Below are 15,673 nucleotides of genomic sequence, written 5' to 3'. Positions count from 1 at the left end.
TCTCCTTGTCAGGAAGCTGTTCTGAAAGGTGGAATTTCTAGATTTCTATCCTGCTAGTGAAGAATTGTATGGGCTACAGCCTGAAATAATGCTGTACCCACTGGCAAGAAGTTAGGCTGTCCTGGGGGTTGAAAGCTGTAAACTGGACTGTCCTCAGATCAAGGAAGAAACTGAGTTAAGTCTCCTGTGTCTTGCTGCAATTGGGTAAAACTGATACTCAAATAGTGTATCTTCTGTTTGAAAGAACTGAGCAAATGTGATTTTGGATGTTTAGAATAACTGAACCACACTTTTTTTTTTTTTTTTTTTTTTCCAACACTCCTAATTGTACAAATTTTTACCTGGCAGTATAATATGCTACCATTCACATAAGTCACAAGTATGGTGGTTTTTTTTCTAGTAAAAACAACAGCTTGTTATTGATGTGCTTCATCAAAACTGCAGGTTAGAATCTTAGCAAAATCATATTTGTATTTCTGCCTGACTACCATAGCTGTACAAATCTGAAGACTAATCTGTTTTATGCAGCATCAGCAAGATTACCAACTACATCCTGATTCTGGATTTCTTTGGTGGTGGTGATGAATGATGTACTGGATGAAACAAAAGGAGTACACCTGGATTATTAGATACCATGCTGAGTGTATAATGCTGACACATAGGAAAATCTTGACTTGTAAGCTAAACACTTTGCATGGAAGGCAATGATAGATAATAAATAGAGCATCAGGATGTAAATCACTCATTCTTTACTGCAATTTATACAGTAATACAGAAAAAATACCTTTACCTTAAGACACACATGGTCATCTGCATTTTTATTCTGGGTGATCTCTACGTGCTCTGCAGATACTGTCAATGAGGTCAAATGCTGCTATTGAATTTTGGCGTTATACTAAAGATAATGCTATAGGACACTTTCTATAAGAAGGAGATTTTGAAATTGCATGTAGAAGATACAAGGAAGCCAACAGTTGAGGATTCTTAGTGGATGTTTAACTCCATCATCTCTTATACAGAGTAGAGTTGCACTTGTACTTAATAGAAAGTGAATAAGGTTCTTTTCTCGCATCATAACAATCAGTGTAATGCAAACATGTAACATATGAGATGAAAATGTCTCAGTTTAAAATTTAACTACAAGAAGTAAAAACAGAACAAAATGAATGCAAATCCAGCTCTATAAAATATGATTCTCATATTGTTGATTGTTTTATAAATGGCAAAGCAATAGGAATTTTGAACAATGCTACGCAACTAGTCTCTTTAAATAATCACTGCTTTCACTGAGGAGAAAAATTAGACAAACTTTTTCAGTGTTTCAGGGATTTTGGAATTAAGTTTTTTGTTTGGTGTCATTTGGAATAGTAAGTATATAAATAACTTCTGTGTCAGCAGATAGCTTTGACACTAGTGGTCATCACTGTTTCTGAAGAGATTATCATGCAGTTGAAAGACCGATTGGTATTTCACAGTAGCTTTCCATATAATTTCTCTTAGTACCAGAGCAAGTACAAATTGTAACACTCGTGATTCATCTGCAAAACACAGTGCTTGCCAGTTGTTTTACTCAAAGCTAAAAAAATCCACCCAAAACAGGTATTACACTGCAGTTGTTCAGAGAGGATAACTTATTCCAGAAGTTCCATGGCTTTTTGCTTATCTTTGGATGTTCCCTGTCAGAAGGGCTAATAAATGTGAAAAGTTACCTTACTGATGACAGATCAGGATAAACCATTACTTGCTGTGTTAAGTCTGCGCTGGTGGGATGACTATGGAGGACTCCACTGCTGAGGTGAGAACAGTAATCGCTTCTGGCCACACCAGCTATCTGGAAGTACTTAGCACACTCTACAAAGGTGAATGAACCTGACTTATCGTGATCTTAACCTCAAAATATTATTTCATTTTTAATTTTTGTTATTTTATAGACACTGCCCAGACTGGCGCATTTATTGCTTCCAGTTAAGAATGAACTGATTAGTACTTCCTTGAGCTTTAACAACTCAAAGTAGAAAAATGAAATCCAATGTGCTTCTGTGAGAAGAAAAGTTTTGCATTCCTACCACTCTCTGATAGAGATGATCAAAATGAAAAATGCTAAAATGTCACAAACTAAAACCTCTAGAGCTGCATCCCCTCATATTTCCCTCTTAAAGCTTCACTTTGCTATTCCAAAACACTACTCACCACAAAAGCTTACTTGGCAAAGTAGTATAGCAGCTTTAATTGTGTAAACACCATTTATGCCACAAGTTGCATTACATACTTAGTTCACAAGAAAAAATTACCTTGTAATGCTTGATTTTCTTACCTGCTGGCTACTTTGTTGATTAGTATCATCTCTGAAATGTAGTTTTCTTTCCAGGTCCTTCACAAGTGCAGCTTTATTTTCCCGAATAGATTCATCTGTTGGTAACTGCAAAGGCTTTGGATTTTTCTTTGTTACTCCCTGGGTTGAGCTATTAAAAGAACATTCTTATATGCATACTAATACACATATATTCACCTGCATGATATATTAAGATTCAGTTATCTGAATATAAGCCATATAAGCCAAAGCATAATATACAATTTTTTTTCTTTTTTTTTTGGGGGGGGTACTATTCTTGTGGTGTTTCTCATTCTGATTAATGCTATCAAGAATGAAATACATTTTAAAGAGAATAAACGTTACAGTATTATAATAAAACTCTAGGTTATGTTTTGATGTATCCTGGAATGATGTTGCAATGGATTAATGCCATGATTATACAACTAGTAGGTTTTACTATATCATGCAATAATTTGGTAAGTTAGTACAATTTCATATTGACTTTTATCTCACATCTTCAGTGATGACTTACTTTCCTTCACTTTCCTTCATTTCTCTCACTTTTTTATGACACACATATAAAGCAGTTCTTTTTGATTTTGTAGATGTAGCATGTTTTCTTTTGGTGAGGTCTGAAAATAGCAATCTTTAGACTATTGTTTAAGAACTGAAACACAGCAGTCACATGACACTAGAGTACAAAGTTCTAGATTTCCAGTAGTTAAGATCTTAATAACAGCTCTAGGTGAAAGGCATGACTGACAATTGCTGTGCAAAGTATCTCCCTGTGGATTGTTCTGCATAAAAGATTCCAAGTATGTGCCACAGACTGATTCTGATGACCTACCTGTGCTGAGCAATTAGGAAGTGATGGAGCAGGGATGCAACAATGATTTGAAGCCAGGATTTCCTGGCACAGAAGGTGGTGAATGCTGTGTATATGTCGGTGCATTTTCTGTTGTAACTGCAGATCCATGGATGCATTATCAGTAAGATAAGTAGGAGTCTGTGCTTACTGATGGCTATCACTAACTGGAAGTGTACCGTTAGTAAAGTGGGAGATATTGCTCGCTTTGTACGGGATTTGGAGTTGTAAGAATAGAGTTGTACAGATGCTAACCATGCTAACACAGAACTCAGTCTCTGCAAAAAGGATAGTAATTTTAACTCTGTATGTGAGAAAGGAACTGTAAAGGCCACAATCTTTCTAGCATATCAGCACCCTGATTTGCTTGTATGGTGCTATTGTCAATTTGTCAAGAAATCATGCTGGCTGTCAGTTAAAATATATCTGTGCAAACCATTAATTCTTCTGAGATTTTCAACGAGGTCTTAAATACAGGAAGTACTGCAACCAGAAAAATAATTTTCCGTAAGTTATTCCTTTAGATCTACCATGTGTAGGAAATTGCATGTTGCAAGGTAATATAGAGGCAAATAGTCTTACAGTGACTTAACCTGCAAGCTCATTAAATCTTTTTTTCCCCAGTAGAATAGTCCTATTAATCTCTGACTGAGCCCCCATACTGTTGTAGGCATCTACTTGAAAATTCTCTATAGCTTGAATTTATCTTGCTTTGAAGAGAAGATAAATAAAATATATAAGCTTATTTTTATAGAAACTTCTCTCTTCTTAACTGAATGTAAAGGTTAGAAGAAATAATGAGAATATATGTCACTCACTCTATTTTATGAATGACCCGCGTTTCAGGAAGCTCTTCACTGAACCTTCAAACAGAAATGCAACTTAGTTTTCCTTAATGTCTCTGCTTCTGCACGTACAGTTAATACTACTTACGTGACTGGTGTGCTTCTGGGCAGCCCCATAGCATTGGTTGATGGTGGGGAAGGAAGTGAAGGAAGCACAGCGCTAAGGAAAGCTACTGGATTCTGAATCCAGCCAGTTGGGGAGACAGGAGCAGGAGTCACGCTTTGTGGTTGAAACTGTTTTACACTGGATGTAGACAGTGTTAATGGGACCGTGGATTCTTTAGGGCTTGGTGAAGACTGTTCACTTTTGCCTGTAAATCCTCCTGATGACCTTGATTGTGCAGGTGGAGGATTTCCTGTGATATTTTCCCTGCTATTTGTTCTTTGCATTCCTTGAGAGACGCTGCTGAATATTGTTACTGAGGAGCTAGAAGAGGAAATGATAGGTGGTGTGGTCTGCGATGGTAGGAACTGCTTAGGTCGGGTATAGCTGAACGCTTGTGAAACAGAGGCTTTGCTTTGCTTGTACGTGGTTGAGGTGGACTGTTGATTGAGCGAAGTAGCAGAATTCAATGAAGTTGTGTTGAATGACAAATCTCTTGTAGATGTCTGATGCACTTGCTGTTGCTCAAGCAAGACCTGGTTGTGAAGCTGTTTTAACTGGGTCAGATCGCTGCATACAAAACAATGAGCAAGATTAGTCCTATCTCTGGGTGAAAACTTTGAATGTACTGGCTATGTTTCTGTATGTGAACTGCAAGAGAAAAGACTATATCCTGTGATAGAATAACAGTTAGGGCAAGTTGCTAAATGACATTCTCTAACAGTACAAGAAGAGTGTTATGCTAGTTGGATTCTATACTTTCCTTCCTCCTTGTTCCTTGCTAGGACAATGATCGAAGTGCTTTGAAAATTATTTGGCTGAAGATGGTTTTTGCACTTCAACATATAAAATATAAATAAAGACTTTACCTGAAAATATTTAAGGGCTAGCATTGTCCAGTTCTGCTGTGTATTACCTTAGTACGTCTTTGCTTGTGTTTAAAAAAAAAAAAAAAAAAAAAAAAAAAAAGTAGGACTGGGTTTGTTGGAATGAGAATTTGCAAGCCAGAAATTGCATGCAGTTATTCGTTTCCTGCTCACGTGAGTTCTGAGAACAGTATTTTAGCTGATAAGGCTTTGTGATAATTCACACTGACACTTGATGATAGGCAGTAGTGATCAATTAGAGAATGCTCATGCAATTGTTATTTCTTAGATACTATCTACTGCATATTTTATTCAAGGCTTTTCTACTTTGCAACTAAGAAAAAAATACTTAATAAAATAAACCACAATGTAAAATATACATGGAAATACAGCATACAGAAAATATTCTAGCTTTTACCCTTCCAAAAAAACCCAAAAAGAATTTAAAAGAAACTGATCATGTAATGCGTTGTCCAGTATTGAATAAATAGTTCAAAAAGTGAAAAATATAGAAGCAGCAACTAAAAGGCACTGCCAAACCAAGTAAGTTAACCAAACTTTTTACTTTAAGAAATTACTGTTTCTATAATTTACTAAACAAAAATCACATTAAATTCTGGTTAAGACAGGAATTTCAAGCTTCCAAAACTAGAAAGAAGTTGTGCAATCCTGACTTTTTTTTTTTTTTTTTTTTTGTCTCCTTCACATACATCTGCATATGAACGCACTCCTTTGTTACAGTTTGTGGGTTTTTCCTGAGAGAAATCATGGTTTATGAAAGCAGAGATGCAAGTTGTGGCCAACATAAACACTGCTTCTGCTCACTTCTTAAACACACTGTAGCTCTGCAAGTCAATAGGACCGTGAGGCTGGGTTTCAAAAATAATAATAATAATAAAAAAATTCTGCTCCAGGTTCTTCCTCTGTCACTTGCTAAGTTATTTTCTTGCTTGCAATGTTTCATCCTATGAAATTACATCCCTGCTTAAGAGCATCGGTGAATTACTTTATAAACTCCTTCCCTAGCCTTTAGTTAAGCTTCTCTCTGTTTAAGAAGTGTGCTCTTTGTTAAGCTAGATTTTGGAGGTTCTAAAAATGCTGAAAGGATTCTTAATACACTGCAGTGTATGTTCCAGAGATTTTTCTCTAAGAGAATTACGCAGCTGTTTAAAATTTTTTCCCTTGGACTCAGTGCACTAATCATGCGGGTGCTTTTTAGTTCAGTTGATTTCACATTACCAAACACTAAGTATTTTATCCTTTTTTTTTTTTTTTTTTTTTTTTTTTCTTTTTTTAAGGAAAGTTACATTTGTAAGACACAGTCATGAGGCATGGCCTTTGGGACTCTGATTGCTAGCTAGTTGCTTGCCCAAACTGCGGGCAAGACTGAAAATGAATGCTTTTGGCAAAACTGCATACTGAGAATTGAGTGAGATATATCTGAAAAGCCTGTTTCTATTTTGCCTGCACAGAAGCAATGTTATCTGTTGTTTGCAGCTGAAAACAGTGTAGAATTAAATAAACCTTAAAGGGGTAAGTATTTTCTATAAATTTGGAGAATGCTTTTCTCAAGAGGGATATACATCTCTTTAGAACATGTTTTCTGAGAGTACAGTTAATTAGATTAGCACTGTGTGATATTGCTTGTTCAATGTTTGAGTCTTGTGCCTTAGTGCAACAATCTCTTGGTCTATGAATAGACACTTGATAATGCGGATATTAAATAATATCAGTGATGCTCCTGAGGCTTAGAATACCTTTTACTTACAGCTTTGGTTTAGCCAGTACTGGAGGGGGTTCCTTGGATGGTGATGTTGGCTCTGGTATTTTCACTGGCTGTCCGTTTATCTTGTCATGAGAATAGCTGGGTCTGGTTTTGTTTGTAGTGCCAAGTCCGTCTTCTGGTGGCGATTCATTTCCTTTATCATCTTCAGGCAGCTTGAAGTGCACACGGAGGCCTATCTTGGAACTCGATCTGGGTTCATTGTGGTTCACAAGAACACCTTCAAGTTTAGGTTTGGGGTTTTCATTTACCACACGCTGGGAAGGATTATGTGGGGGCGATTGATTTTCAACAGCTATTGAGTTGATTGAGCTCATTGTGTGAAGGGCAGCAGCATTATTACTGTCTTCAGGTGCTGAAATAATAAATATCAAACTTTTGATGATAAATACCATAAATTATGGTGAACTTGAAATTAGGGAATTTAAAATTGGAAAAACTCACTCTAATGTTTTTGCCAGCTGTTGGAAAGAGTAGTTTGACCTTATTCCTTTAACAATGAACTCCCTTAAAGAAATATTGGGAAGGGGGAAGAGGCAGGAGGAGCTGCCAGAGCCCTAGTTTGGAAAATCCAGTAGTGTTCTACAGCCACATCCCTGTGATTTCCACCAGTGTCTTTGAAATACAAACTTTCTTTTCACAGAATTCTCTAACTCATTAGTTGTGAAGAGTACTTTCACAGGCCTTGAGTTGAACTAGAGTCAAGTGTGCTGTGTTATTTGTTTTTTGTACTGGTTCTTTGCTTGCTTATCTGCTTAGTGCCTTGACAGCATGAATCCCTTTGGCAGCATAAAAGAATCTGTTTGGGAATTTCCTCCTTTGGCTCAGCACTAAAGGACATTTGAAACAGCCAACCAGACAGCCCTTCAGATTCCAGAAATGGCTATTGCACAGATCTTAAAGTTAGCAAAAGCCCTGCTGTGGGAAGGGTTGTGGGGCATTCATTTCCTAACATTCCTATTTGCTTCACATTTCTAACTGGGGAAAGACTCTTTGAAAAGATGTAGCATTCTGTATTTCTGATCTGGATATGCTCCTTGGACCACACAGTGCAACAGTGTGCCCTGCTCATATTCACTAGCAAGCAAATGACTAAAGCAATCTCTTACCTTTGACGGTTAGCTGAGCTATACTAGATACTGTGCCATACTTATTGCTTGCAGTACAGGTGAAGCTGCCAGAATCTTCTGAAAATACTTCAGCAATAACCAGAGTACAAATTTCCTCTGCAAAACATCGGAGCAATATTATTACTTGCAATGAGCATACAGTGAACAAACACAAAGCTTTGATTACCAGAGGCGACATTACAGTAATGTTTTCCACCTTCTTCAGTTTGATTTTTTTGTTTCATCTTTTTTATCAGTTTTGGCAGCCTTTGTGTGCAGCAGCTGTTATCAGCATTGTCTGTAGCAACTGGTACGCTCTGTGCTCCAGCATGCCCAACAAAAGTGGAGAACAGGTGGCAGCAATGTTTGGAAAACATTGGAGAATGTCCTCCTAATCATGTAAAGTAGACTTTCTCTGTGAATAACTTAAAATTGAATTTGGAGAAATATCAGGCACTCTCTTCACTAGTAATTTAAAAAAAAAATATATATATATATATGTATGCAAATGGAAAGATTAGGTATAATTAACTGGGAAAATCCAAGTAGAGTCACTCTGTGAGATGAAGAAAAGTGAGACACATACTTTAAGGCCAGCATTTTTCAAAAGTACTAGTGAAGATTTGCAGATAGAGGTGACTGTGCTTTTAGAAAGTTGCTTTTTTTCTTTTCTGTGAAGAACGCTCTTGTGGGAGTGAAAAAAGTGAGTGAAAAATTTTGTCACAAAAATCAAATTATGTCCTGAATAGTCAATCAGGGATTACTGCCTGAGCAGTACCTGACATCCAAGGCAGTATCTGACATCTAGGCAGCAGTACCAGCTGGTAAATACATATGATAAAGCAAATGAACTAGATGATCTCCAGAGGTCTCTTTCGACCCCTGATTCTTTAGTTACTACATCTTTTCTTCAGGCAGCTGGGAAGGGGAGGGAGGGTAGCATCTAAAGGGTGCCAAAACATGGACTGATAGCATTTTTTTCTTTAGTCAGTGACTACTTTGCTACCATTTTGCAAGAAATGTTCCTTCAGCTTCACAGGATTAATATTTTATGAGTATTTCTGTAGAAGACTGTACCATGCTTAAATGTGATTTTCATGTCATCCCTAAGGAGAATCTAGTAGCAGAGAAGAGGTTATCTGCTTACAACTACAGAGGAATAATAGTTTATTATAGTAGTAGGATTATAAGAACTAGTTTAAGGCATTATAGTATCTAGTTTATAGTACTTGGATTTGCCAACCACTGCATGCATGGAAATCCAGATTCCTTCTGAATGAGCAGCAGGTGATGAGGCAGTGACAACTGCACCCAACTGGTTACCCACTAAAAACTGCTTCACATTACTCAGCAGTGATGCCACTGGACGGTAAAGGAATGGCATCAGTAGGTTCTGGTAGAAGTTGAATTTATTCATTCCTAAATCTAAGAGGCACAGACATTGCAGAGAGAGGGATGATCCTATAAATTTCGCAAGAGTCTACTTTTTGGGGTAAAAATATTTTAATATGGCAAGGAGAAAAGTTACCCAAGCCTGTATTCCATGATTGGTAATTTTTTTGTCTCAAGAGAGGCTACTTTATTTTTAATAGTGAAAAATATAACAGAGAAGGTGACTATTTTATGGAGAAGTAATCAAAATCTATAAGACTCCTTTGCTCAAATCAAGCAGAGTAGTCTGTGCTCTGCTCTGACCCTTAAAGTGAGCAAATCCAGTCACTTTTTTAGGATTTGCTGATATCAGGGGTGGAACACCTGATGTGATACTCTCGGATTACCATGGTAGGGAGCAAAGGGAATGGCTGACATGGCTAAACATCTGATGCAATATCCCCAACTGGTGAAGCAGATAAAAATAGTGCAGACCTACATCATTTGGTGCACTTCTTAACCTCAGATGTAGGGGACCCTCATACATTAATGTTGTTAATCCTCAGCATGTAAACATGTAATGGTTAGGCCCTAGGACAGAACTGGGTCAAACCAGAATGGAAACATTATTTTTCTTCAAAAGTGATGTAATTAATTCAAGTTCTATGTTTACAAAACATTCTGTAGTTAAATATATCTCACTAGTAGCTATTGGATGTAAGTAAATTAAGAAATTGCTTTAATTACATTATAGAGTTTAATTATTTAATATTTTGTGAGGTTAAATCACCATAGTGATATACAGTGAATAAAGTGTGACCTTCTTGATGATACTCACCTGGTTCAGCCATAGATCGTGGTTCTAAAGGGAAGAATAACAGAATTAGTACATCAAGTATATTTTCATTTGCCTATATATATATATATATTTTTTTTTTTCTTGAACGCTAACTCTACAACCTGATCTCCCCTGTATAACAGAGTATTCCCCTTGGAGCAATGTTCTGTTTAGAGGGTGGCAGAGACAGTTAAGCCTTCTACTCAACAGTATGTCAAATCCTTGGTACATTATGAACACCTTTGAGCACTTACAAACAGAAAATAAATTCTGCAAGAAGGAGATTTTTGCATTATTAGTTTTACTTCAGTGTGTGTTGATGATTTCTGAAGCTATTACGTGCATGAAACCAAGTTGTGATAAAACAGCCTTTCATTTAGTTTTGATTTAGTGTGATATTTAAGGATTTTTCTACTGAGTTTTAGCAAATTCAGCATTCTAATGACTTATGTGAAAGCCACAGACATTTCAGCTGTATTAGAAAAGGGAAATAGAAGTATATACTTATAACCAACCATGTATTATGTGCAAAGAGGTACATGTGAGAATGCTAATGTGTTCATCACATTACTTTTGTGGAGAAGTAAGCAATCCTCTGTCTGCAAGCACTAATGTAGTGGCACTTAAGTAAAAGATGAGGCTCTTCATAGGCAACAGAACTCTACATAAATGGTGCAGAAAGAAAAAGAAACAGCAGAATTGAGGCTGAGTTAGAAAAGGACTTTATAGTATAAAGGAGATCAAAGCAGAAGGCAAAACAATGCAGTAGTTTAGGGAATCTGAGACAGATACTACCTGTCAGCAGTTCAATTCATCCACAGTTTTGGCTTCTGGGACCCACATTTATTGCTGTAAATATGGCTTATAAGGCTCTTAGCACTGTAGTAAGAAACCCAGTGTTCCTATGTTAACAGTTTTGTTGCTTGACTATAAGAAACCTACTTTTCTGTAATATCCGAAAATCTGGAGAATCTTCTATCAGTGTTCCTTCTCTATACCATTCAACCTTTGGGGAAGGCGCTCCTTTCACCCGACATTCAAAGACTACAAGCTGCCCCTCAGAAGCTGATATATCCTGTAACATCTAACAAAGGAAATGAATACACACAGTCAGTACACGTTTTATTGGACTACAAGTAACACTGATTTCAGTAAGGTTTCATATAATGACTTGAGTGCTTGAATGCCTTAAGAAATGCATAATTCCTGTATTTCCTTTCACAGCTGAAAAGTCCTCTCTATACAGTTAATTTATCTCTTAATGAAATATGTCATGAAACAAGTTACCTTTGTAAACACAGGAGCAGCAACTATAGGTCTTCCATCCAATCCTTGCAAATAGTTAGTGGGGCTTTCAGCCTGTAGATTGCAAAATACCACATGATGTTTGGGGAAAAAAGATTTTTCCGTATGTAGGAGAGATGTGACACATCCTTTACAATCTAATTAAATAATTTGAAAATGGGAAGGCTCAGGCACCCCCCCCCAACCCCCCCTTGAATTTTAGATGAAGAGGGCTTCCTGTAAGAATTTTATTCTAGCTTAAATAATTTCTGGGATTGAGTAGTGAAAAATACATCAATTTTACAAAGCATTGCTATTACTAAATGCTAGATGAGAGAATTATTCAGATGCTGTATACTAGAAACATGGAAAATGTAGATTCTGAAAGGAGGAAGAAACTTAAGTGAGTGTCAGATTGATAGGTGAATACTGTATGGTTGTTGAGGAGTATGAAATGTGCTTTATCCTCATGGAATGATGCAAAAACAGATTTTGGTGCGCGAATTCCAGAGCAAAGCTTACAGTGCAGTGAATAAATGTTGCTCCATTGCTGACTACTGGAAAACTTAGTTATATAACTTGATTAGTAGAATTTCTTTTCTTAATTGAAATGAAAGTTGCCCCAGAACACCAGAATTAGGGATTCAGCATCTCAAGAGAACACAGCCAAATTTTACACATGGTGTCTTACAGGCCAGGAAGCTTGAATGTGGTAATAAGTTTTAGAAATTATAATTATTTCTTAGTTAGGATACCTCTGTCAAAATGCATCACAAAGGCTTAGTTCTGTTTTCTTTGCAGTCAAAAGTAAAACCGCATTGCTTCATCTGTACCATCTCTTTAGTAATTGCCACCTATTTCTAGGCTGTAAATGTTGCAAAGTCAATATAGAGGGAATTTCTCATTAACTTTTCAACAACTTTTAAATAAGTTTCATTTTTAAATAAATATCACTGTTCTTTCCTATTAAGGAAGAAATCTGTTATGATTATTCTGAAAGCGTGGAATGAAAAGGTCCGGAACTGCATGCTAACATTAATGAGAAACTGCTGTGAGAGAGGGAGAGGAAAAAATTGAAGGCTGCTGGTATTGAAAGTGATTGAGTCAGTCTGCAATGTGAAGACGCCAGTGAGCTGACTTATGCTTCCAAGTGCCCTTCGTGGCATGCAGTGTCTGACCTGCTGGAGTGCACACAGGCTTCTGCGGCTGGCTGAGCTAGCAGCAGCTGCTCCTTCTGCTCACTGCTGCAGAGATGCCTGTACCCAGGGATGAAAGGTTCCCTTCCCTTTGCCAGGTGGTAAAGGTTAGCTGGCAGCCCGGACATCTCGTCTGCATATGCAATTACTAAATGGCTGCAAGTTTCAAAGCTGAAGTGCAACAGTGAAGCAAAAACTGGAAAATGTTGAGATTCTGAGCCTCAGGCTGTGGATTAAGCACCACTTTAAGAGCTTGCTTTTGATTCTGGAAATGAAATATATTGTCTCTCCTACCTGATTAACTGGCATAGACACAGTCTGGACAGGCGCCGACAAAGGCTGGACCGCAGTAGATGATGCCTTGGAAGTTTCTAGAGGCTTGGTTGCAGCTCTGGTAGCAGGAGGTGCTACCTTCATGGAGGTGTCAGCTGGCTTTAGGTTGCTGTGTAATATTAACCAGAAAGAAATTTTTTAACTGGAAGCTAAAGCTACGTGCATTTCCTTTGGTTATGTCTGTACTAGCTATGCGTCAACCCTGACGGCACTTCTGAGATTGAGTTCTAGTATGTACAACCAGGTAAACTTCAGTTTGGAAGAATCAGCCTGCATACCTTGATACTTTAATCACTCGTCTTGCTCAGATACTCCAAATGTAATAAAATGGCCTGAGTTAGCCCAGCTGTAGCTTGAAAACTGCTATAAACTGCTCTGAGTAGCATGAAAGGGTGATGGCAGTTTCTCTTGCACTGCTCACTAAGTTTGTATGCAGATCTGGGCTCATAAGGTAATGAAAATACTGTGGTCCACTTAGATACAGATTCAATAATCCTTTGAAAAGTTTTAAAAAACAAACAAAAAAAACCCAACCAAACGAGAGGGGTGTGTTTTCTGACCAACAAATCATTCAGAGTTACTGTACGGGTTGACAACTATTCACTTCTTCTGTCTGTTCCTACATGGAAGTAAAAATTTTGACTTTTTATTTTTCTGGTGAAGTAAAATGATGCAGAGAACTAAGATTCAAAAAAAAAAAAAAAAAAAAAAAAAAAAAATCTCATTTTGAATTATGTGCTGGCTGATCTGCAGTGCACCACAAATCCCTTCAGGAAAGCCAGCCTTCAAACCCCAGGAGGCAGTCTGAGATATTATAGGTATTCAGATGCATGTGTAAGAGCTGGAAACTAAGCAAAAACAAGACACCTTGATTATACCTGATCTTTCAGAATTCTACTGTTTGAGGATGTCCGTGTACAGTGTCAGAACAGCATTCTTGTTTTTTCTTAAGTAATGAAGAATGTGATGTTACTTCAAGATTTAATGATATTAGCAGACTCAAGAGATGCTGTCAAGTAATCAGGATGATGATCAGAATTAGGATCAGGATCAATACTATATTAATCACTAACGAGTTAATTGAGGAAAAACTGCTATTCCTGAGACACTTGGAAAGCTCTAAGCTAGAACAATGGAAAAACTTAGCAGTTGATCCCCAAACCTGTGAGATTTTCTTAATCTTAAGTTTTATATGAAACCTCTAGGCTTATCACAGTCCATAAATCAATCCAATCTGGTATATTTTATGACTTTGAGATAAAAATCACCTAAGACAAGATTTGCTTTATGTCAGGCTATGAAGTAGTTCAATCATACTGCAATGTTTTGTATTTGATTTAAAGTGAATACTTTATTCTTGATAAATTATGGAGGAAAAACAGAGTGCATAAGTCTATCTAATTGAAGTTTGCTTTTCATAAAGCATTGGTTGCATTTTATATTGAATTGGTGCATACGAAGGAGTTTAAAATAGTGACTATTTTGGCTTTTCACCTGTCCGATTCCATTTCCAGTTAACAGAAAAACTTTGATTTTTGAAAGACTAACAGCATTGGATCAGGTTCTAAATGCACAGGGAATGGATTTTGTTTAGGAAAAATTAGAAAACAATTTCCCAGATATTAGATTACATCTGACACCAAACTAAGCCCAAATAAAAGCATAGGAGTTGCAAAATAGAAATGGAAATATCTACACTTGCAGGCTTATTTAGCTGTAAAAAATAAAGAAATATAACTCATTTTAAACTTACTGATCCATTTCGTCTCTGATGGTTTCACCTTCAGAGTCAGAAGAAGAGGCTCCTATGAAAACCCAGAAAGAAAAAAAAAAACCACTTGGTGGTGTGGTTTTTGGAGAATTTTGTCTAAGAATCATACAAACCAGTATTAAGAATTCCCATAGAGTATTTAAAGAATGCTGTATCAATATTTATTACAAAGGTATGCCAAAATGCAAGATCACGTTGCAGTGGATGTGAACCATGCTGTTCATTACATAGAGTACAAGATGCAGAACTGCTGTTGACATAAAACAGATTTAGAATGAGGATCAATTGAAATAAGCAAAACAGCATCTGTGAGTGAATGCATACCTGAGTACTCCTCAGGATCTATTTAAAATGCCACTACTATATTAGTCTTTTTAATTGCCATTGTGGATCAAATAAGAGCTGCTTTTCTCAAGCACCTGTTAGAAGAAAAGGAGGGGGAAAAAAACACACCTGGGATCACAACTATTGTTCACACATTGGTGCCTTGTAGCACAGTCAAGAGAAGATACCAGCACGGTTTACTAACAGCTGTCTTCTTGAGACATGCTACACTTCTAATTCAGTCTTCACTGACTTTGGAATTGTCATTTTCTCAGTGGCTTCTGCTAATAAGCGCCTCCATCTGCCATGTGTTCCACCCAGCATCCACTGAGTTAGATAAAAGCAGGCCTTGGCCCCATTGTTAAGGACTAAGAAACCTCTGCCAAGCACAGACATCTCTCTTTAATGTTGGGGCAGTACTGATACTAAAAAAGGATTCGTCCTTTTGCTGTCAGATTAGAGAAGTGAACAAAGAATAATGATAGAGTGAAAGTACTCTTGTATTAAGTGGGGTAGGTGCTTTAATTTATGAATGGTCACACTGCTGTCAGTGATGTCACATACTAATATATTCATCTGTCTGAGAAACAAAAAAAAAAGAAGAGGAAAATTCTACATGCTTATTTTAAATTTGCAATCCTCTTAATGTGGTGATGGATACAATCTAAAAC

General features: G+C 37.0%; 1 protein-coding gene across 3 annotated transcripts in view; it reads right to left on the bottom strand.

The window, feature by feature from the left end:
• MYPN (myopalladin) overlaps nt 1–15,673 on the bottom strand; it is a 69,609-nt gene that overhangs the window by 18,904 nt on the left and 35,032 nt on the right. For 2 of the 3 annotated variants that reach the window (XM_042862867.1, XM_042862866.1), the window contains exons 4-13: nt 14,661–14,712; nt 12,869–13,016; nt 11,382–11,453; nt 11,037–11,178; nt 10,095–10,118; nt 7,886–8,002; nt 6,762–7,131; nt 4,113–4,697; nt 3,998–4,042; nt 2,315–2,462 (exon numbers count right to left, since the gene is read on the bottom strand). In XM_042862867.1, the coding sequence (XP_042718801.1) occupies nt 2,315–2,462; nt 3,998–4,042; nt 4,113–4,697; nt 6,762–7,131; nt 7,886–8,002; nt 10,095–10,118; nt 11,037–11,178; nt 11,382–11,453; nt 12,869–13,016; nt 14,661–14,712 (1,703 nt within the window). The remainder of the gene's footprint in view (nt 1–2,314; nt 2,463–3,997; nt 4,043–4,112; nt 4,698–6,761; nt 7,132–7,885; nt 8,003–10,094; nt 10,119–11,036; nt 11,179–11,381; nt 11,454–12,868; nt 13,017–14,660; nt 14,713–15,673) is intronic. The other variant, XM_042862868.1, reaches the window with a different exon arrangement.

The sequence above is a fragment of the Lagopus leucura genome, unplaced genomic scaffold, assembly GCF_019238085.1.
Source record: "Lagopus leucura isolate 7727_CA_CO unplaced genomic scaffold, USGS_WTPT01 Super-Scaffold_739, whole genome shotgun sequence".
Lineage (NCBI taxonomy): Eukaryota > Metazoa > Chordata > Aves > Galliformes > Phasianidae > Lagopus > Lagopus leucura.
Note: the sequence above shows the minus strand (reverse complement) of the source record. Positions and strands in the feature narration are given on the sequence as shown.